We start from the raw sequence: 23,863 nt of genomic DNA on the forward strand, positions 1-23,863 counted from the left end.
CGCCGTCCCTCGGGCTGCGTCCGGAGCGGTGGGACCGGCGGTGTGGAGGAGGTGATCCTGTCTCTTTGTTCTGCGCTGTGAGACCTCACCTGGAGTGCTGCGGCCAGATGAGGAGGTCTTAGCGCAGGAGAGACGTGGACCTGCTGGAGCGTGTCCAGAGGAGGGCACAGAAATGACCCGAGGGATGGAACGCCTCCCTGTGAACACAGACTGAGAGCTGGGGCTCCGGGGAGACCTTAGAGCGGCCTTTCAGTATCTAAAGGGGGCTATAAGAAAGAAGGGGACAGGCTCTTTAGCAGAGTCTGCTAGGATAAGACAAGGAGAAATGGTTTCAAATGATAGCAGGGGAGGTTTAGAGAGGATGTAAGGAAGAAGTTGTTTACAATCGGGCTGGCGAGGCATTGGCACGGGTTGCCCGGAGAGGTGGTGGATACCCCGTCCCTGGGGACATTCAAAGTCAGGCTGGAAGGGCCCTGAACGCCCTGATCGAGTTGTAGGTGTCCCTGTTCATCGCGGAGGAGTTGGACCAGGTGGCCTTTGAAGGTTCTTTCCAACTACAATTCTCTGATTCTCCTTCCCGGTGAGACACAGTTCGTTCCTCAGCCCCCTGCTGGCCCCTGGGAAGGGCAGAGCAAGGATGGCCCCATCCCCCAGCAAGGCAGAGGGAGAGCACCTCACCCACCACGTGCCATTCAGCAGTGCTGCAGTTTACTATCTGCAGAGCGACAGCTAAGTGACATACCAAACAGAACACGAAAAGAGGAACTGTTTAAGAAACTATGCTTTATGAATGATATTCAACAAAAATTGAACAACAAACTAACTTCCTTTGTCTACTTCCTCTCTATAACTTGCAGGGAATAAATGGCAGGATGCTGTCTCCCATTCTGTTCTTTCACTCTGTTGTGTGCACCCCATCTTCTCATTTCAAGTCTTCACTGTGACAGGGCTATCGCCACACTGCCCACACATCTGTCATTGATGGCATGAGTGGAAACCAAGGGGAAGGCACAGCTGAAACTCCAGCATGACACTGGATATTTGACACAGTGCTGACAGGAGGTAGAATCGTAGAATATCCCGAGTTGGAAGGGACCCATAAGTATCATCATACTAAACTACCCCTCTCCCAAACCATGGAATCTCACCAACCCACGGGGAATGTTAATGTGGGCAAACCTGAAGAAAGCTTTTTCTCAATAAAACGGGGGTATCCAAACTACTCCAGCAATGTAACAAGACTCCCGTCCACCCTCCCTCACCCCTATACAGACCAGCAAAGAGGAACTTGATGTGGCTTACACGGTCTTGACCGTGAAAACTTCCACCCCCAGCTTCCAATTGCAGAGAGGCAGTGTCACACAAGGACTAGGCACAAGGCCAAGCCACTGCTCACAGATAATGCACACCTAACCTGCCACAGATGCTGCCCATGGCGGTGGACAGTGTCACCTCACAGACACGAGGGAGGAAGTCCCCCACCCAACAGGAAATCATTGCTGGGGCCCGTTCCATATCTGCTACCTATTTGATGCAACACGGCATGATGATAACAGGAAGGCAGTTTCAGAAATAAACAATACTGAATTTAGCACGGGCATCAGGTTCCCTCTTTCCCCAAAAGAAATCTGGGAGTTGCCCCTCCCTCCCATCCGTGAAGAAGGATTTGGTTCTCAGCAGGGGATTCCACTGCTCATGTGAAGCAAAAAGAAATTCAGTAACTCCACTCAGCGTTTTCTGAACACTTGCTGTACTTCAAAAGTGTCTGAGTTACCTTTGGGTTGCCAAGACTTCACATGCTTAGCAGTGCTAGTTAGCTCACAGACAGAGGTTAAGCGGCTGCTCAGCCCCCAGGGAAATCAGTATGGGAATCGCTTCTGCTTTGAAGTCAGCAGGTACCCCAGCCTGCCCCCCTTTCATTACACCATCTCTGCCTTACAGATTAATGCAATCCCAGCACAGACAGCCATCTTTCATCCCAAATGTCTCTTCATTTCCCGGATGTCTTCTCAAATTTGAGAATGTTGAGGTATTTCATCTCAAAGCTAGCCAACTTTTTGCACTGTTTGCCTTTGGCTGAAAATGGCCAGGAGCAGCAGATTAAGTATCCCTTCTACTTCTGTTACAGCTCCCGCCCTCACTTTTCTTATCAAAGGCATTTGCCCAGCAAAAGGATACACAATGTCCTGATGTTTTGCACAGGTGCTCGTCTGTTCTGGAAGGTGCTCCAGCAAAGTCTGAATGGTCTGTGCCTGCACTGGTTCCACCTGACAATGGCTGCTCTGAATCTGAGCAATCAAGAAAAGGAACGTTTTCCAGATGAACAGCAAACTGTTTTTCTTTCACACATTCCTCATGCATCTCCAGCCAGAGCAATGAGACCTCCAAACTGTGATCAAGGGGCCCACGACAATACTGACAACATAGTTTAGGCAGCTGCTGGCATCAGTCACGTTCTCATTTCACCACTCAAGGCCAAGCTAGCAGCTGCAGGATTTCTCATCATCTCACTATAGCCTCAGAGGAAGCCTTATGACTCCCCATCAAAAGCTGAAGCAACCCCTTAGGGTACTCCCTTCTCATTTTCCTAGGCAGTCACTGCTTTCTTACCTGGCAGAGGAACAGGTGAAGAGCCTGAGATGTGGCCTCTGGCAGCTCTAGTAAGTTGGCTTCTGCCACTTCTTGGAGAATCTGGCCAATTTCTTTTTGAGAAATGATATTGCTGCTCTGATATTTCAGAAACTTGAACAAAGGAAACGAGAGGCATTAATCAGTGAGTGACCCACAGACTCCAATAGCGATTCATCACCTGAAAAGAACACTTCTGTGTTAAAGGATGCTGCAGCACGCTAATCACAGGCCTGATTTTATACCATTTCTAACAGAACCACTGAAGTGCAAGTTGGTGGTGCTCCGACTTGAAACTTGGTTTGGTTTAGGTCAGGCAAGAATCAAAATGAACCAAGTATCCCTTTAAAGTGCACCAAGAATAACAAAGATCGACAGACACATCATCTATTTGGAGAAAAAGGTTCACATAAATAACCCCTTCCTCTCATGTACTGCTGTGAGGGCTTTATCATCGGTGTTTCTGCTGGGTAGGAGCACACTTCCTCTCCTGCTTATAGGCCCCAGATACACCGGGGTCATACTCTGCAGTAGTTCCCTGACCTTAAAAGTCAGGTCCGTAAGGCCAAAGACAGGGAGAGAAGCTGTGATATCATGCAAAGCCCTGCTCTCCAAAGAGCCATAGCACACTCCCATGCTGACAACTGCAGCTGCATATTCTCTGTAGTCTTCCTCTCTCCTCCCCAGGGGTCCTAGGTGATGCTAAATCAATGCTACAAACACCAGAAGAACAGGATGTGCTCACTAAGAGCAGTCAGTTTCTGCACAGTGTGGAAAGGAAATTCACTTCAAAGTACAGTTATTATAGGACACAAATACAGTGACGGACAAAACCACAGCAGTATCCAAGATTGTGTATGTGCAGGAACTAAGTTCCAGTAACCAACTCAGACGCACTGTACCAACATAGAAGAAAAAACAGAACAGCCTACCCTGCCCTCACTCACCAAAGTCATGAGCCTCAGAATTTCTGGCTGCAGAATTGACTTCTGGCTCCCATTGAGCAATGTCAAGAGCAGGAATCGATGCCAGGGCTGTGAAGCAACATGTAGGGCTGGGAGAGAAGGAGAAGCCACCGAAAGACAGCTTTAAAATCTGTCAAGTGACAGGCTGGATCTAGAAAAGGAGTCTTCAACTCTGACCTCGTATTTTCATTTCTCAACCCCAAGCTGTGGAACACTAAGGGGTTTTTTTGCTCTGTACTTACTTGCTTTAAAATCTGTCACTCTTTGGGCAAGAGTTTAGTCATGAGGACAAAAGCTTAACAGCTTTTTAAAACACAAAATACATTTTGTCCACCTTTGTGCTTGTACAGGAAGAGAAACCTTCTCCTGGAATTCATGTCATAAAATAGTAAGGGAATATCTTTAGCTCAAGGTTTTAAAAATAATACCCTCTGGTTTCAATATGAGGACAAGGTTCCTGACCATGGGTTTTATTTAGCTGCAGAATACTCCTTGGGTAATGAAGGAAGACCTATAGCATAAGCTGCAAAAACTGAGCCTGGATCTGCATCACAGAGCATACTACAAGGACCAGCCAGGCTGATGGCAGCAATGTGAACAATCAGTAGAGAAAACCTTTCTAATTAGAAGTGTATATGATAAACAGAGGTTAGACTCAAGGTCACCATCTGTGACAGTACAAAATCTCTCACTGAACACTAAAGTTAAGTTGTATTACTTTGTACTTATTGCTGGCTGAAAGCATGTGATGGACAATTACAACAGGTCAGCTGATATAACTTGCTGTACCTTGACAGTTCACCAATTGGTTTGAGCCCTTTGCTTTAGAAAGATTCCTTTTCCACTGGCAGTCACATAATCTCCCTGTTGCCACTACAACAGTCTTGTCCATGGTAAAGCAACACCAAAAAAAAAAATCAAGTAAAGTGTTGGGGGAGAATAAGAAGATTCTTGTTGTCAATGTTGTGAACTGCACCACAGTAAGAATTTAGGCAGCCAAGTGAAAGGTTCAGCTGAAACATTTTGTTATCTTAATCCCAAATCAGTGTAATGCCCTCATAACAAGCCTCTTAGTAGACTCCCTTCAGCTACTGGCTGTCATTCATCTGCACTATTATCTTTTCATTCAACAGCTTTCTCTCTCCCAACTATGTCTTTTTTGTCTCGTGCTCATTCACTCCATTCCCCTCTTTCTCTGCGTTTACATGACTGACTTGAACAGATCAGAGTACAAAGAACTAACTTTCTGTTTAATGAACACAGCCAGCATCTCTACTTTGTGACAGGAGGCTGACAATGAGCAGAAATGGCCTCCTCTTCCCCCAACTGTACAACGCTGTCATATATTATACTGCTGATATGGTATACATTTGGTCTGACGTGGGCTCCTGAAACCAAGGTCTGTATTTGCCCCTGGAAATATAGAATTTCCAGCTTCCATTCTCTGAGGCTGTTTACTACTCTCTTCTCCCTCCACATCCCTTAGGGACAAACTGTGGCCAACATCACTGCATGGAAGACGCATCATATTCAGATCCTCCCTCCTCTATATTTATGGTCTAAATGTTTGCTAAATTGGCTTGGAAGTGAAAGACTAACTACTATTATATTGCTTCATTTCCTAAATCTTTCATTCTTATCACATTAAGGCATGGGGCGGTAGTGACTATTTTCTTCTGTAGAACATCTTGGTATTCACAGTCCAAGTGAAGGCTGACTCCTACAGGGGAACCAGGCATTGTGATTTCATCCCACAAAGCACGCAATTAACTTTGATCACACAAATAATTTTTCTTGTTGGACATAAACGCATTAGGCATATGCTCCAAGACATTACAGGATGGAGATCAAAGAGCCCAAAATCACTGCAAGAAGGAAACCCAGTAGAAGGAAGGACGGGAAGACTTTACCAACATCCCGGTTCCTCACATACAGGTATTCCAGTAACGTTTCCAGGCAGGCAACCACAGCTTGAGAAAGCAGCAAGTCTTTCTGGAGTCCCAAGAGGGGAGAAAAAAGAATAAAAAACAAGCAGTCAACAGCTACTGCAAGAGGAAAATTCATAAAGTGGCAGGCTCTGAAGAGCATGCAGCACAGGAAAATAACAGCCTTCACCTCCTTCACAGGATGTAACGTACTGCAAATTATATGTCATGTCAAGGAGCCAGACAAAGGCACGAGTACTTATTCTGAGATGAAAAAATTAAGTAACTGTCTCTAAAGAATAAAGATAGGAGCCCAATTTGCTTAAGAGAGTTAAATGTAAACCGATGTACCATCCCCTGGAGCCCAACATCACTTGAGTGACTAAATGTAAGCTGATGTACTTTTCCCCCAAAGTACCTTGCCAGGGCTGTAGAGGAGGGGCTGAGATTTGATATATTTTTCCCACCTCTGTCCCTTTGAGTGTGGAGCCTCCACAGAGCAGGAGATGGGTAACAGAGGTTGTCATCAGCACACAAAATTTAAGCTCTCCAGTTCAGCAGTAGGGAGTTCTACATAGCTTGATTTACGTCCTTTCACACTACACCATGCCTTGCATACTGCAGCAAGAGCATTTTCCCTCCTCCTCATCACATTTCTATAAGGGGTGGAGAACACAGGCAGAAGGAAAGAAAAGGCAGACCCCTTTCATTCTGCAATAGGGTGATTTCTTATCAGGTTAGTTTATATGTGTTGTTCCAAAATTGGTGTTTTATATACCTGCAAATAGACATGCACCAAAAGGTTCTGCAGACTGACAACAAGGGAGAAGACTTGCTGTGTGGTGAGGGGGTGCAAGGCAGCATCTTCCGGTGACGATGGCTGTGATTGTGTAGCACCTTGGGCTGTGTTTTGGACAACAGTCACCAGCAGGGAGGAGAAGTTCTGTTGCAGGATAGCTCTCAGGAACTGCACGATGCTCACTAGACAGGGAGCCACAGTGATGTGTCAGTGCTTTCCTCTCCCCTGCCCTGTATGTTGGTGCTTGTGCAATAGCATGGGAGAGGTGAGGAGAAAAAATTTGGACTTGTGGGCCTAGTGGAATTGCCCAGCACCTGCTCACAACAGCAGGCAGGAATGGCAGCAAGTTCCCTTGTTTACCTCCACCATACGTGACACTGTCCCAGTTCACACTCAGTTCCAGATGTCACTGTCAGCCAGGACAGAGTTGTCCAAACAAACAGCAGAACTCCAGACTTCCTTTGTCACTGCTCACAATCTGTTATCTAGTCTCAAAACTACCAGATTACCAACACCTGCACCTTCCCATCCCACAGTCACCAGATCTCCCTTCTTGCCTGTAACATTATATAACCAGCTGCTCCCAGTTAAGTCCCCATAACAGAGACAAAATACCTAACAGCAGGACTGGCTTCTTATTCCTGAAGATGATTGCATTCAGGACTTGTCTTAGGTCTAGAGAGAGTGTCTGGTGAACCTGCAAGAGAATGAAATGAAGAAAAATGGCAACAGCCATCACCAAACTTGGCTTCAGCCACTGAGCCAGGCAGCCAAAAGCCAGCAGTGACAACATGGCTCTGTGGCCCTGCCTGCTCAGTATGGGAAGCCTGCAGAGTGCCTAAGGCTAAGAACCTCCTTACAGATGAGCACATAAAGGCGTACATAAAGGAGGTAGGAGCTTGGGAACACGGGGATACAGGAAAGGTGGGCTTGAGAGGGAAGTCTGCAATACGCTGTTACCATCACAAAGCAGCCATCCAAGCAGTGATGGTATGAAGGACCACAGAGCCCCAGAGGGGTTCAAACTTGCTCCCTTCAGCAAGCAGAGAGGTGGTACAGGAGCATGGGCATCAGGACCACAGAGCTAATTCTTTCCAGCTGCCTTTGTGAAAAGAGGAATGTTCATTACAAGAGCTAGGAGTACCTGCTGTAGCAGAGTGGCTCTTGCTACTTGTCCAAGCACTGGCAAGCCAAAGCCTTTAGTAGCCTACCACCTGTGACCCATGTTTACCCACAGGCTTCTGCTAAAGCAGTAACACAGCTAAGACACAAACTTGCTACGGCCAGGCAAATCCTTATTATTAATGCACACCTGAGGTGAATGTGGTCAACTCACATTTTTGAAGCCATGAATTTCAGGCTCAGAAATACAGACCGGTTTGCAATCACAAACCACATTTGCAATCACAAGGTTTCTCTACAGAGGCACTCAAGTAGCTCTGTTGTAGCTTCAGCAATGCTGAGCAGCAGAAAGCGGCAAAGTGACTCTTTCTATCCTCTTTTCTTCCTCTCAGCAGATTAGAAACACTGAAGCTCAGAAGTTCTGAAGATTAGGAACACTCAAACATCCTTGAACCACTTCAATTTGCCATCTGTATCTGTAATTTCTTTGCATGTCTCTGGTTCAAGGAGTATTCTGGATTGCAGATCATAGCATATCGAGCCAGTAAGGTATTGATGAAATCAAACAAGTTTATAAGCCACTAAATGATTGCACTTCAAGGATCAATAGGAGCTGGGAGTCAATCCCAGAAGATGAAACTCTGACACAACTGACCATTCAGACACAACCCTGACCTGAAAACTGAGAATGTAAATTGTGCTCAGCAGTTAATAAAACAGAGACAGGAAGATCTTCCCATACGCTCATGCAGCTGATGGTCTCTACAAGTCCAGTGTGACACTTAACCAGAAGCAGCACAGCCATCAAGTAACAGGTACAGACTTGACCTAGTTTGGTCTTTTCAAAAGTTTTCCCTCGACATTAAAAAAACAACCTTTGCTTACTTTGCTTATGTAAACATGCCCTTAATGTGACTTCATCATCCATGAGCAGATGCACCAAAGAATATACCCTACTAGGCATAACCACAGAAGTGGAGTTCAAAACTCATGACACGCTATTTAACTCCATCACAAGAGAGGGAAGACAGGCCTGGGTAGGTACTTCAGAAGGAAGTGTTATTGCCTCGTGTGCACATTAAAAAGCTCTCCATTCCCTCTAATTCGTAGTTCCAATAGCAGCTGACAGCTCCAGCCTAGCTCTTTTGTTGGACTGCAAAGCATCAAATACAATGACAGCTGCCTAAATTCATATGAGTTTGCTAACATTAAGTACTTATTTGACAGTAAGAGGTTTGGACTGTGATTATTGATAATTTTACTACAAAAACAAAAACAAACAAACAAACAAAAAAAACATGGGAGCTGTTCCTCCACCCCTATTTTTTTCTTGACAAACTATCCTGAAGAAGAAAGCAGTTTGGACCAGGAGGGCTGGGTATGGTGTTTCCCTCCCCACCCTTCTACCCCCCCCCGCCCAAACCCCAGCATTTCTGCCCATCTCTAATTGCAATGATTTGTGTCTCACCCTTCGGTAACATGCTAGCTTCCAGTCCAGCTGGAGAAATGCAGCAAAGAATAACTTGTAGGCAATAATAAAAAAGCAACAAGGACAAGCAGATTCCAGGCCAAAACAAACCACTTTCCCCTGCTAAGAAAGAATTATTTTTTAAAATTTTCCCAAGTCCATGGATCTGAACACTAGAATGGCTCTAACCTCAGTGTTGTAACGATGCTGATAAATTAAGAGGGAAGCAGCCAGCAGCCATCCTGAGCTTAGCAAGGCATCCTCAGATGACAGGTAAGTAGGTTCAGAGGGAAAAGACCACATCCAGGTGCACTCCAAAACCTTCTGGAGAAGCTCGAGCAAGGACACATTGGAGAGCAGCACTGCCACTGCTGTACAGGAGAAACAGAATCATAATCATAGAATTATAGAATGACTTAAGTTGTAAAGGGACTTCAAGGATCATTCAATTCCAACCTCCCTGCCACAGGCAGGGCTGCCAGCCACTAGATCACATACTAAATCAGGCTACCCAGGGCCCTATCCAAGCTGGCTTTGGACACCTGCAGGGATGGGGCATCCACAATTTATCCACCTCTGTGGGGTACCTGTTCAAGCACCTCACCACACTCAGTGAAAAACTTCCCCCTGACATCTAAATCTTCCCTCCTGCACAGGAAATTTGCAGAAGTGAAGGCCATCCAGCTGGATTAAGATATTGCTGAACAAGAGAAGTGGCCAGTGCTCTACTTCTACACTGACTGCTGGATGGTGGCATGTGCCCAGTGGGAGTGGTTACAGCAGTGGAAGCAGAGAAACTGGCAACACAGAGGCAGACCCATCTGGGCTGCTGCACTGTGAATCAAAGAGGCTGATGGGATGTAACAGGTTAAATCAGCTTGACAAGCAGAAGAGAATTGCAGAGCACACCCCTGCTGCTGTGAGACAGCCCTAGCTGCCATGGCTGGTCAAGTTACGGCTGTCCAGCTATAACAGTATTCATCTCCCACAGCATGAGCGACCTCTCAGGCTGCTAATAAAATGACCAGCCTTCAGCCAACACAGCAAGGAGGTTGGTTATTGCTGCCTCTATTCATGTTTAATTTTTTGAACCACGGCAATTACCAGGACAATTCAACAAGGCACCAAAGCCCCGCTGCTGTGTTTTATGAAGGAAAAAATACAGCGGTTCTGCCTCTCAGCAGCCAACTCCTGAATCATCAGAAGGCAACAAAAAACAAAACCAAATCCTCAAATCTAAAAAGAAAAAATCATCCCAAACACAAAGTGTTGTTTGTTAACCGTAACGCTGCATCAGAAAGGGGAAAAATCCACCTTTCCTGCTGAGACAGTTAGAGCACAATCTCTGACGGCCAAGCCAGAACCCTGCAGAGATTAGCTTACCAATCAATACAATCTTGCCTCACCTCTCTGTTGACTACAAGGTGTTGTCTGATGAAGGCTACAGTACAGAAAATTCAAGGATGGCTGCAGGAGGTCTATGTCTTTCGGCCTGCATTTCCCACAGAGGTTACTGACTGGAAACAAAAGAACACACGTAACACAGACACCAACATAATGCAGCACCTCAGCACAAGAAAGAAATCAGTCAGTTGGGAGTGAATTCAGACAAGAGCAACACAACCTGAAGCAAAATTAAACAGAGCGTGGTACAGACAAAGCAACGGGCCCTAGAGAGTCTGCTTTAGACCAGACAGTGTACTGGAGGATGATAATAGGCGTGTGTGTGGGGAGGGGGAACAAAAACAAAACAAAACAAACAAACAACAAAAACAACAGAGAAGGGAATATTAAAGGGCATACACCACAATGGGCAGTAATGAATCCAAGAACTACAGACTATTAGATAAGTTACCCATTTCCATTGAGCAAATTTGATCCTAATACTGGATAGACCATAAGAAGCCACATGCCCATTTCACATGGTGACCAATAACCAGACCAGAGGATGGTAGGAAGAGCTCTGCTTCTCCACCCTCACAGACTGCTCACAGAAGTAATAAATGCACCGTGCCTGCTGGATGCACCAAATATTTAGGAACAGTGTTTAGCAAGAATTTGTGAGGGAAATGCAGGACTGCAGGGCTCAGCAGCGCTATCATAGGAGATCTTTTGGAAAGCTTAAATTCTAAGTAAGCAGTTGTCAAAAACAAACAAACAAACAAAAAAAAAAACAGATTGACATGCCTCCCTAAACCCCTTCCATCTACAGGCTGGTTTTATGTAGGCCTCATCAGAGAAGAGCACTCTTCCTTCAAGAACATAGGCTGAGGAGTAAAACAGGGAATGAAGGGGTGGCTGGGGCAGAGAGAGAGCTGTGTAGGAAAACAAAACAGAACAGAAAGAAAAAGCAGAAGGAGCTTGTGACTTCTGAGAGCAGCTAAGCTGTACTCTGAAATTACAGAGGCTAAGAAGAGCCGGTATAAAAAAGGACATGATTCTTTCACAGTCCCAGTTCCCTTAGCTAATGAATGTCTGAGAAACACCGCTTCCTTACAAGGACAACACAGGCAGCCTTGAAACATGGAACATTTCTAATTCAAAGTGATAGCCCTTCAAAGTCTTCTGTAGAAATCAATTTGACAGAGCAGAAAGAGGTGAGAGAATGGATCAGCTGAACACTCTTCTAGCATCCTTCATTGATGGCCTGCACGAATCTCCAGTTGCCAGGCAAGAGAGGAATAGTCATCTGCTAACCATCAGCAGACAAGAGCAGGTCAGGATATGTGGAATAAACAAACACACTCCTCTCTTCTACGTCTCAGGGGTGGAGCAGGCAAGTCCTGCCAATGGCTGGGACCAATATAATTTGGATTCATATCCCAGGGGAAGTCTGGCTACATTAGGCTGCTGGCTGGTTCACAGGACACTCCTGGGGCCAGGATCTCAGTGCTGTGCTAGCAAGTGTCCTGGTTTCAGCCAAACAGCGGAGCCGTGACAGCGTGCCTGAATTAGGCACAGGGTTGTTCCATACCAAGTAACATCATGTGAAAACCTGTAAAGCTGTAGGGAGTTGGTTGGGGGCAGTCACTACACAGGGGTTGTTGTATTTCAGTCGGGTGGGTGGTGAGACTTTGTGCTGGTAGTAGGGTGTCAGTTATCAGGTGGCAAGTAATTGCATTGAGGGTATATATATATTGTTATCATTGCATATTTGTTTCCACTTTTCTGTCTCAGTAAATAGTTTTTATCTCAACCCATTTTTGTTTCCAGTTCTATTTTGTTTCCAGTATCTCCCTCATCCCACTTGGAGGGGGTGTGAGCTGTGTGGTCTTTAGATGCCGGCTGGGCTAAACCACAACACCAAGCATGGATGGGGAAGGACAATACACAGAGCACGTCAGCACATCATGTATCACATCAACAACAGTTACAGGCTCTGAAATCAAGTCATGGCCACAAGAATATTTCAGCCACCTTCTGAGGTTTTCAAACAAAAAATGTATTGCAAAAGCAAGAGGCAGAAAAAATGTATTTTGTCGCCTAAACTGGTAACAAGAGCTCTTTGCAACACTTCATCTATGAAAGTATCATAAAACAACAGTAAGTGTAATGCAAGGTACCTCTCAGAAGACCAAGAGCCAGCCCCTAATCATCTTGTGTACTAACTACTGAAACAGATCAAAATCCCCTGGGAGCAGATGGATGCACACAAACTCACCTTGGTGAAGCAGCTTGAAGTCTGTGCTGTCCAGCTCCCTCATGCCCTTGCTCCGCAGCTGCACCAGGAATAGGAGGCTCAGCAAAATGGGCAGGTTCCTGTTAGCTATGAAGGACACTGACAGTTCAGTTTGTCAATGAACTTTAACATTCTACCTCTAAGTGTGCCGAGAATTGTTAACTTTGTGGCTCAGGAAGGAGAGTGAGTTAAGGAGCAAATATTCCCCTTCTCCACACCGAAACACACCTATATCCTCCCAACCTCATTCTCATCTCTGCAGTTCCTTTGGACCAGGCCCCCTTTCTAGAACTGTGGGTTGGTCTAAATTACATGCTGGATCCTGCCAGTACCGCTCTAGGAATAACTGGAAAAGAGGCTAGGGTCATTATTTATGCCCTTAATGAACCATGTAAGAGGTATGGTCATTACACGTTCAAATTAATATATTTAATAAGCTAGAATCACCAGCCCATTCCAAACAACCCTTTTCCCATCTACTTGACCATCACTAGCAGCCTATACCTCGACAGCAGCCCAGAAGCTCAGAATACTTGGCTGCGCAACATTTGTTCTGCATCTTGTGAGGCTGGAAAATTGCCACTGGGCAGAACAGAGACATGAGAGATTAGAGGCCAACGTGGCAGGTCTGTATGCAAGAATGGGGCTGTTCAGAGTACCGGCTTCCCAGAGCAAACATATCCCTCCCTAATAACTATAGGGTAATACGCTGTGATTCTAGCTTATTATCCTCTACAGCACTGCAAACAGGTAAGGATTTCGTATTGAACAGAGCCATACCTATAGCAAGCAACACTCATTTCCAGAAAATAGCTCCATAAAGGCTTAAGAGTTTTCAGTTCTGACGACAGAATATTTACAGGTATCTTAAACATTACTATGTTCTTGATGAATTTGCCTTTGTGGATGAGGCTGCCAGTAACCTTTCTAATTAATTCATGATGTGTACAATTCCAAAAAAGATAGATCTAGCAGATGCCAACATTGTCTTCTTTATGCATATCTCAAAGCATTATATACTATCATGCTCCTACTTTAACATCCCCTCTACTCCAGCCTACTAGACTTTCCTCAAGCTAGGGCAAAACAACTGCCCCTTTCAAGCTTTCATACCAACTTTGGGCAAGAACAGTTAGTGGTGTTAGTGCCCCCCTCAAGGACAGCCAAAAGCTGCTCTGGACTCCTATCCAGGACTCCTAAAAGCTGAAGACATTCTAGCTCTGCTCCCTTTTTCATTTCAGGCTCACAGGCAGCTTTGCACAGCATCGTTAGTGATAGGATAACAGTCCCTACTCCACTGCCAGGGCTGGTAAGGAAAACAGAGATTTTCTCCAATCATAACCCTGCTAAAAGTTTGAAAGAATTAACAGAATTGTAAAGTCTGATAATATCACAGATCCTGTTTGGGGATCAATATCATGAATGATTCAAATGATGTCTGTGCCCAGCCTCTGTGCTCTGTAAACCATCTGAACTCAGGCATACCCAACTGTCTTGCACAGAGAGGAAGCAGAAAGGATTCTGTCTTTCAGGAATACTTACCAGCACAGCTCTCCATGTGAATACCTAGGCTCAGTTTAACAATCATACCTCAATAAAAGAACAAACTTAAATCTGAAAAAGACACTTCAAAACAAGAATCTCTGGATAAGAAAATTAAATAAGTACAGTTCTGTTTGTATGTTTCCTCATGTAGATAAGTACCAAAGCTATGTCAGCAGCTCAAAAACACTTCATCCCAGACTGTATGATGCCAGCCACCTCTCTGGTTAGTTGACAATACAACAAGACCCAAGTCAAAGAGGGGAGTCACCTTGTAAGGAGGCTGAGCTACTCTCTACAAGTAGCTGCTGCAGAATCTGTAGGAACTGATTCCGGAGGAGGTCACAGACAAATACATCCTCATTTTTTTCCAGAAAGGTCCTTAGAGCCATCAACACCTTCTGAGCCACCTCCACAGAACTTGAGCAGACCAGGTCCTGGGAGGAAAGAAACACACACATTATCTTTCTGCCCTGATTAGGGAAAAATCACCTCTATTTAATACCATTATGCTAATCTGGTGTCTTGGGAAACATTCTAATAAAGCACTGTTCAGATTGACTATGTCCTGATTAAATGGAGTACTGGATAAAATAGGAGGACTTTCTTCTGATAGGCATCGCTGACTAATATCCTGTTTAAAGAATCTACTTGGCTATGGAACACCCCAGTCCAGCACAAAAGCGTAGAGGAAACATTTTTTAAGGTCAAGGCTTTAGAAAAATGATTTCACAAAGCCAGGGCCCTGTTTCCAAGAACGCAGAGCCTCTGGCACTTCTGCTCTCCTTGTTGTTTTGAAAAATCAGGCTGCATATTAAGATGCTTGCCTAAAATCAAGCTTGTGAGTCAGTTCGTAATTAGTCATTTTCAGAAGACTGAGGTTGGCAGCCTACTATCTACAACAGCAACACAACAGCTAAGCTGCATGAAATGTACATAAACCAGACAAGTAATCACTCAGTCACCGAAAATGGAAGAGTCATGTATACAGCATTCAGCCCACAAGCCTTCCTGAATAAAGAGCTCTGTCTGGAGTCTCTGAGCTAAATCCCACAGCCAGTAGCCTTAATTTGGGCATTTGTTTGTTGCTAAGGTGTTTAATATTAAATATACCTGCACAGCATGTATAGATGCAGTTCCATAAAGACAAGGCAGAAAATGCCCCATAGTGCTGACATAATGAGATAGTCAACATAAATTACATCAGCACTGCCATTCCTCTCCCAGTAGTCCTGGCTACTGCATTGCAAATGGCACGGCAGAATGAGGTAAGCAGGAACAAAAACTGGTCTGAGCACTGTTACCAACCCTAGAGCCTGCCCTAAGCCTTTTCCTACTATCTTTGGGAACCCGTACTCAAGAAATGCAGTTAAGGTAAGAACAGGCTGCTTCTGCCAGAAAAAAAAAAAAAAAGCCTTTAGCTTGCCCACATCCGAGACATTCAGGAATAAAGGCCTGAGAGTTGTCTGCACAATCTGCTCCACTTACATATATCTACTCCATATAACATTCAAGAATGTAATCTAATATCAGTATCCTGTAACCACTCTCCGAGAGATCAGCTCAGATCTGGAGCATGGAGAAGACAAGTGGGCCAGTGTGTGATCACTACCACGTTCACCCCAGGTGAACACACCTAGCACAAAATAGTGCTAACCGAGGGCCACAGCCTTCCTGACACTGGTAAATGCATCACTGTGTTAACATTTTCCTCCCTACTCAGGATCTCAAGGTCTCAGATGAAGCCACCAACCATCTGTTCTATATAATCCAGACTTTTATTAAAAGCAGAAAGCAAATAAATCATCCTTGGAAGGGCATTCATTTTTGTTTCACCCCACCATGCAGAGGCCTTTCCATTTCACTAGTGGATTCTCAAGCTGAGGTTATTCACCTCATAAGTTTTGTTTATTTCTGACAGTATATTTATTTCAGGACATTGCACTGTTTTATTAGGCCATCTAAATTCAGATTGATTATGCTCTTCCCTAGCTTAGAGGTAGACTGTCAAAGCTTGTGATTTATTACAACTCACTTTACAGACTGGGACAGAGCTAAATTAATGTATTTCTGCACAAGTACATGGCAGGACAGGAAAGGGGAAAGTAGGAATGCTGCATGATTCAGAGAAGGAGCCATCATTTCCCTTTTGTGTAGTGATAGATCTGTGATGTATATTTTTAGTTTGTGGAGTGATAGGCTCCAGAACTATTGCCAAAGGTAACAGGATAGACGAGTCTCTTGGAACACTTTTTGTTAATTTGCACTAATTTGTCAACTCATTGATCACTTTTACTATGGCTCTGGCAATACTATAAAAGCTTGGATTCTGTCACCTACACTGTAATATCTCCCCAACTGTTAAAGAACTGCCTGATGGAAAAGCCCTTCTGTCAGTCATTTCCATAATCTGGGATATTAAAATTTACTTTATAGTACCTAAGGTTAGAACAACCAGTTTGTAACACCACAAGGGTGCCCACTCAGAATCAAACCTGGTTTCAAACATAGACTGTCAGCAAACGCCTGTTTGCTGACATTGGTTTCTATTTTTGATGATACATCAAACATATGTAGAATCTAAAAAATTCCTACTTTAACAGGCTAGAGAAGAAACATCACAGCTGTTAGCTTTTGCCATAAATGTAAATTTTGTGTTCTTGTGTGGAAATAACAAGGATTTACTTATGCAACTGGCTAGGCAGTCATGGAACAAGTGGCCACCAATGCAGGGGTGACAGGGCAGGTGGGAGAGGTGGAAGTGAGTGAAGACCTCTGAGTTTTGTGTTTTAACTTTTAAGAGCAATGCAGTGTGCTACTTGCAGTCTTGAAAACTCCGAGCAGTGCAAAAATCTCTGACGAGGCTCTCCAGTTAAAAACAAATAAAAGAAAAGACCCAAGCAAACAGAAATCCATGCCCTCAAGACCTGCTCACTGCATGCTGCTTTTGAAAGTTCTTTGTTCCTCATATCCTTCTCATCTATTAGTAGGATACCATTGCTTCTAAATTAGCAAAGCAACTTCTTAAAAGGCTGCCCCAAAAGACTATCCAGCTGCGTGTCTGGATAGAGAAAGGGAAAAGCCCATGATTTCTTTGCAAGGTAGACATCAGCAGCACCCTTCAGATCCCTTCCTAGCCAATTCTCAAAATTCCCTTTCTCTCACAGTGAATCATGACAGAGAAAGAGGTAGCATATACTCACAATCTCATTTGCTGTTATCAGGCTTGATGCAAGGTGGAAGCCTGTGTATAAACTCACAGGCCCTTCTAGCAGAATCTTTGGCCTCAGAACAGCAGCACTAAGTGCTTTAATAACCAAAAAGCCCTAAGTGGTCCCCCTAAGTTACAGTCAGGATAACAGTCAGTCCTTGTGAGTCACATACCAGTAAAATAAGTAAAATGCTGGAATTGCTCTTCAGAATGGGAAGTAAAGGGTTAGCATTGTTCAGCTGATCAGACGTGCCAAAAGCAGTTTCTTCAATCTCCATATGACTGCAGTCTTCCCAAGAAAACCAGAGCTGCAGGACCTGGTGCCCAAATCTGCCCATAAGTTCAGGATAGTGCAGGAAGAATTTCAGCAGCAGAGGACAATGAATGTAGACCAAGCTCAGATCTGGGAGATTATCCAGGATCCTCTTTACGGTACACAATGACCTCTGGTAAATGTGTGGGAGGGGAAAGGGGGAGGTGGGGAGACAACAAAATAACTGCCAGGTAGTGAATATCTAAAAGCCAAAGCAGTGAGATTTTACTGTGAAAAACAATCACATTGCCTTTTAACTAGACAATCAAATATATCAGTTAAACGTCATTTTGTGAAGCCCATTTGCATCACAAAGGCTAAGAAACTTGTAGGCTTTATGCAGTGCTCAAAGCTGTGCAGCAGCAAAGGCCCATATGGGAACACTAGAAAGCCTGCTGCAGAGCTGTGGATGTGTTCAGGAGACTGGAGCTATGAAATTCATAATATTCTGTACGTGAATTCACAGCCTATCCAACACATTTACGCTTCCCACGCAGACACAAGTTTATTCAATCAAATCTATATCCCCTAGTGGCTTTTCACAGTTAACTTTCCAGAGTGTATATGCATCACACTCTCCTCACTCATTCATCACTGACTGCATGTATCAAATTACTTTCTGCAAGAGGGTTGATGAGAGCTGAGAAAACCTTTAACAAAAAGGGTTCAAGTGTTAAGAAAGAAATCTTTTACCGAGTCCAGGGCTTTGCCTTTGTCCTGACAGACAGCAAAAAGGTAAAGCACAGCTCTGAGTATGTATGGAGGGGGCCAGTCTCGATGGTCCTGTGTTACCAGGAGAAAATTTCTTATGGCTAAAAACAATTCAGCTTCTGGGACAAATCTGCAATCAAGGAGATTGGAGCAGAAACAAATCAGACATGCCTTACCCACTGATACATGCGTGTGATGGCCACATAACCACTTGCATTGTATGCTCTTGGCTCACCTGTCTCCAAGGCTGTAGGCAAAGTATAAGAGGAGTATGAAGCAGTGTTGGTGGTTGCAAAGAGACTGATCCAAGGAGAGAGGTTCAGGGTTTTCTGCCAGGAGAAGAAGGCTTTCTGCAACTGTGTAGTTTAATTGAGGTAGACTCTTCTGCAGGAGCTCAGATATCTCTTGCTCTAGAAATAAAACTAATATGAGCAGACAGGGGAAGACAAACAGAGGGGACTGAAGCACCTATCCTGCCTATAACTCAAGCATGTTAAATTAGTGAAGCTCCTGATATAAGAGATACCAAGGCCAACTTAGTACCTCACAGTCTGCAAACAGTACATGAAACAGCAAGTGCATCTCCATCACTTGGTGTGAATACAGGCGTAAGATTTGATATAATAGAGCTAGCCCCGGGGATGAAAAGAAACTTCTGTTTGAGGTTCTCAGCTCTTTGCTGATGATAAGTGTGTTATGATAATGATAAGTACAGTGACCAACCACTGCCAGTAGAAAAGTAAATTTTGTGATGTGGAGGCTTTCGTCTTACTTATCTGGGCCTTACCTATAATGCAAAGCTGCAGTATAGACAGGAAAAATAGAGTATGTCAGAAGGAAAAAAGGACTTGAATTCCCAGATAAGGGTGACTCTGTGGCAACTAATATTGTAGTTAATCCATGCACAGTTGTGCTAATAAATGTCACCATGTAAACAAAATCATAGGCACATATTCATTCAAGTAAAGTCAAACTCTTCTAAAACCATTCTCTGGCTTTCATCTCAATTGATTCATTCTTAAAAAGCTAGAAAGAAATCTCTAAATAGAACTCATACATGTTCCTGTGTCCCATCCCTTCCTTCATCTTTTCTTTCCCTTTCTTTTTTTTTAATTTGCCTAGATAGAGGCTGGCCACTAAACCCCAAACTTGCTTTCTTGAGAAGAAATTCTCTCCTTCTCTGTGGCAGAGTAAAGGCTCAGGCACAAGTTGAAGAGGAAGCTGGAGCAGGCCTGATTCAAGGCAGGATTACTGTAAAGAAGAGCAGAAAATACAGTAAGAAGGCTAGAAACACCCTCTTTACACTTCCAGTGTCACAAATTATCTGCCAGGACTTTGGTTTACTCACTGATCATATTCAAGAACCTGCTCTGTCACAACTGGACTCCAAGAGCCAACCTGGGCTTCCAGGAAAATCAAGAGTTCCCAGAGAACAGTCAGCTCTCAGACATGGCAGGTGCAAGTAATGATGACAACAGTGATTTTAGATGCCTTGGCTTGACATGAATACAGTGGGATACTCTCACAAACCTCAAATCCTATATTCACAGGAAGTCTTGAAAGTGCAGGGCCCTGAACTGTGCAAAGAAGGCTGTATGAGGGTGGCTCCCAATAATTGATTCCACTGGCAAACACCCCTGAGGAGTTTACCACTGCAAATCTTTTTTTACAGGGTCGTTTACAGGGATGAACAAGGAAGAATATCAAGACTAAATAGGTGAGAACAGCTCTATTTCTAGGTATTTCTTTTTGTCCAGTTATTCCAACAGCACGTAATTAAACAACTTTGCAGTGTACCACAGCGTCCTTGTATTGTACACTATTGCATTTAGAAACCTAGATGACCCCACACACGCACAAGTATGCCCAAACCAGTAACCTGGATGAGGGTGCTGTGTATTTTGTTTACTCTTTTAATTAGATGCAGTCACAGGAAAGAGGAGGTAAAACATCTCTGTAGACCAAAAGGAAGTCTCCCTCAGTCCTCCTCAATCTAGAAATCATAACCTCTGCTACAGAACATTCTTTGCAATGCCTCCTGCTGAAGTCTTCCTCCTCCCTTCCCTTTCTTACATAATATGATGGCACAGGGAACAAAAGTAGTGGTAATACATGTATTGGAAGCCAGGGTTCAGATGGAACTCATACTACTGTTACTTCATTACAAAACACCCACTAACTTCACTATTTAAAAGTCAGGCTGCTTTATCTCTGTATGCACAGTTTACAGTGGAGCTCAGGATTCTCACAAAGCTGTGAAAATTTACCCTTGCCCTTCCTGACTGATTCTCCCTTCTCACACATCCAGCTTTTCCACAGACGGTAAAGTGTTTATATTTTGCTCTTGAGTCTTTTAGCCTCCGTTGTTTAATTCAGGTGCAATTAAATTAGGCATGATCTGCTTTTCTGTCTGGAAATTTTTGACTTGCTCACAATGCACATACAACGATACCTTTGTACAGAGCAAAATCTGGCTTTCAGCTCCAGTGTCAGTCGGATGAAGCAGGAGGATGCTATAGAGAAAGCAAGAACACAAACGTCAAAGGAGCACAGAATATGTATCATAAGGCAAAACAGAAGACCAGCACCCTAATCATCTCCACACAAATCTAGTGAATAGGGCAGGCCATCTCAGTAAGAATACATTTTAGGCTTCCTCTCCCACGGTAAACTATTTCAAGTTTAGCTTGGAGAGGACTCTGAGTTTTGTTTGTCTTCTCAGAAAGAGAAAGGAAGATCTACATGTTCAGAAGAGAGGAAATCTGCATCATCTCTCTGATGCACAAACAGCAAGAAATAGACAGAGTGAATAAGAATTCCACACGATGAATGCCCACCAACAATTCCAGCAGAGTGTCTATCCACAGGAACAACCAATTCTGAATGTTCCAGGGGAAAAGATGAAGCTGATATAATTTAATTATCAAAAATAAAATCTATCCAATCACTATTGCTAGACCAAATAATCCTCTCATCCTACTGATCATGACTGCACTCCATTCTTACTCATACAACCATGTCACATAATCCCCCACAAACACTCTGGTTAAGCTCCCTGTCTCTGCAACATGCTGCTGCAGGAAGTTCCATCAGTTAACAGCACAGAGAGCATGATTCCACACCATCCCCATACCCAGCTTTTTGGAGAACTTATCTCGCATGTTTGGCACCACTGTAAAGAGGGTATTAAGTGCTGAGATGAAAACCTCCATCACTGAGGAGCTGACAGCTCTTTCCAGGTAGTTCTGCAGAAGGAAGAAAGGAACAGATGAGCGATACACAATACACACTGAAAGCTGCAGCTTGCCTCCTGTCTCCTGCCCGCCCAGAAAGTTAGATTCGTAAGTCCAAACAAATGGAGGAACAATTTTTCCACCAAAATGCCTGCAGCAACTAACATTACTGCCCCTATAAGCCTGTAACTGCCCACATAACTGCTCTTGCAGATCCGAGGGCTAAACTCTGGCACAGCATGCAACACAAGATATACACTGATGTGCAGCTGACTTTAGTAGCACTTAATACCTGTGCTTCAAAGTTTTATTGGGCAGTGGCAAACGCAAGCATTTAAGTCCAGCACTAAAATGTTTAGAGCAGAACAACTCAGCTCACCCTTGCTGAAGGTCACTGGGCAATTTTACCACAGTCCATTAATTTTTACCCAAATTCAATGAGCAAGAAACAGCACTGTGAATTCCTCCACCCTCTGAGACTATATACTCCCATTTGCATGAACTATATAATAAATATCAAAGTCAGCTCTGGAGAGGTGGCAAATGCCTCTGCTATTCTAGGTTTACTCTACAAGCTCTCTTCCCAAAAAGACTTATGCCACCTACTGTTGGTGCTTGAGAGCACCTTTCCAGGTACCCAAGGAACAGAACAATTCCAAAAGCAATTCTACCATGACCATGGGGATGCAGAGACTGTCACAGATCCTCAACAGGAACTCAGAAAAGTTGTTCAGCGTCTCCTTGCTCTCTGAACAGGGAGCAGTGAAAGCATTCTCCTGGGCCATGGGGTCACTCTGTAATTCCACTGCTAACCTACAAACACATAGCAGGTACCAGAGGAGAGAGAAACACTCATACATCACCAACAGTTTTGACTTATTCCTAAGCAGTTCTTCAGTGACCAAAGACATGAGAGAACCTGATAGGTCTGAATCACATTTCTTAGGAGACACAAACAGGTGTGACAAAATTTTCACTGTCACTAAGTATTTCTCCTATTGTTTAACTGACAAGTGCCACGCATTGAACCCACCTGTGAATTTCAGTGGTGGGGTTTGACAAAGGAACTGAGTCACAAGGACTGAGATTCCCACTCCCTAAGATGGATAGACACGCATATAATATCCATCCATATTCCTCCCTTGTCCTCACCTGCAAGCATTTCTGAAACTTTCCAGAGTGTTGAGTAATAGCTGTCCATGTTTCCAAGAAACTCTACTCTGGGACATCGATAACAGGAGATCACTCTGCTAAAGGACAGAAGTTTTCAAAATGTTATATTCACTGTTGCCAGAAAAAAGAAAAACTGATTTCCTCTTTGATACCAGCAGTAGGAGGAACAACATACTTCAATCACTTCCTTTGCATAGATGTTTTTTATCATTGTGCTCGCCCTGGAAAAGGCAGAATTAAAAGATTTACACTGCTCTTTCTATGGAAAACAGAATTATAAATCCACCAGTTCTGCACTGCTATATCCCTTGGGCAGTATAGCCTGTATTGCCATGGCTCGGTCTAATCTGAGTTTTAAGCTGCTCAGCTTCAAGCCCTTCTGGGAAAACTTGGGTTGTTTTTTTTTTTAATTTTGTTCCTTCCACTTACTCTTCACACAACACTGAACAGTTCCTCTCCCTGCTCAGAAATCACTACTTAGGCTCAGATCTGTAAGAAATTATCCACATACTGGCCTTTGTTCTAACACAGCATCCTACTGAGTTCAGCCAGAAGCCAACTTCCAGGTCAGAATTTGTTATCTGCCCAAACTGTGAACAAACCACTCGGAACTCAAAATCTGCCATTAAATCTTAACAAGCCATGGTGGTCTTCTCTGACTACTACCAGAGGAAGACACAGCAATGCATTGGTGCCTGACAGTTCAGAACTCCTTATATTTCCCCTTATATTTAGCTGTGACACCTAATCACAGCTACAATCATTTCCCCTTTACACTCACTAAACACAGACTGGATGTTATTACTGTCTTGCCTAACTTTCTTTCTGTAAAGTTTTTTATCCTGAATGGGACACAATGCTCTGTGTGCACAAACAAACAGACTGACCAACATCTACCAATGAGGCAGAAAGCTCTCCTGTTTTCTCCAGGCAGAGAAGACAGGCATTAGATAAGAAACAATGTGGACTTAAGGACAGTTCAACAAGCATTTGGAGTTCTGGTACCCCCACAAGATGTTCTTGCCACTTCAGACATGCAATCTAAACTTAAGTGGCCCTAAGCACAGAGCAAGAAGATTCAGCCCTTGTCATGT

General features: G+C 44.0%; 1 protein-coding gene across 1 annotated transcript in view; it reads right to left on the reverse strand.

Moving 5' to 3' along the window:
* Positions 1 to 627: 627 nt before the first annotated feature.
* Positions 628 to 23,863, reverse strand: part of MEI1 (meiotic double-stranded break formation protein 1) — a 36,294-nt gene continuing 13,058 nt past the window's right edge. Inside the window, exons 12-30 of the mRNA XM_019614494.1 lie at positions 22,749 to 22,846; positions 22,268 to 22,409; positions 21,497 to 21,608; positions 20,816 to 20,876; positions 19,517 to 19,614; positions 18,599 to 18,773; positions 18,346 to 18,493; positions 17,513 to 17,785; positions 14,400 to 14,565; positions 12,569 to 12,673; positions 10,314 to 10,424; positions 9,097 to 9,278; positions 6,933 to 7,014; positions 6,297 to 6,499; positions 5,504 to 5,585; positions 3,576 to 3,682; positions 2,611 to 2,742; positions 2,179 to 2,288; positions 628 to 715 (exon numbers count right to left, since the gene is read on the reverse strand). Coding sequence (XP_019470039.1) covers positions 712 to 715; positions 2,179 to 2,288; positions 2,611 to 2,742; positions 3,576 to 3,682; positions 5,504 to 5,585; positions 6,297 to 6,499; positions 6,933 to 7,014; positions 9,097 to 9,278; positions 10,314 to 10,424; positions 12,569 to 12,673; positions 14,400 to 14,565; positions 17,513 to 17,785; positions 18,346 to 18,493; positions 18,599 to 18,773; positions 19,517 to 19,614; positions 20,816 to 20,876; positions 21,497 to 21,608; positions 22,268 to 22,409; positions 22,749 to 22,846 — 2,391 coding nt within the window. The 3' untranslated portion in view covers positions 628 to 711. The remainder of the gene's footprint in view (positions 716 to 2,178; positions 2,289 to 2,610; positions 2,743 to 3,575; positions 3,683 to 5,503; positions 5,586 to 6,296; positions 6,500 to 6,932; positions 7,015 to 9,096; positions 9,279 to 10,313; positions 10,425 to 12,568; positions 12,674 to 14,399; positions 14,566 to 17,512; positions 17,786 to 18,345; positions 18,494 to 18,598; positions 18,774 to 19,516; positions 19,615 to 20,815; positions 20,877 to 21,496; positions 21,609 to 22,267; positions 22,410 to 22,748; positions 22,847 to 23,863) is intronic.

The sequence above is a fragment of the Meleagris gallopavo genome, chromosome 1, assembly GCF_000146605.3.
Source record: "Meleagris gallopavo isolate NT-WF06-2002-E0010 breed Aviagen turkey brand Nicholas breeding stock chromosome 1, Turkey_5.1, whole genome shotgun sequence".
NCBI lineage: Eukaryota > Metazoa > Chordata > Aves > Galliformes > Phasianidae > Meleagris > Meleagris gallopavo.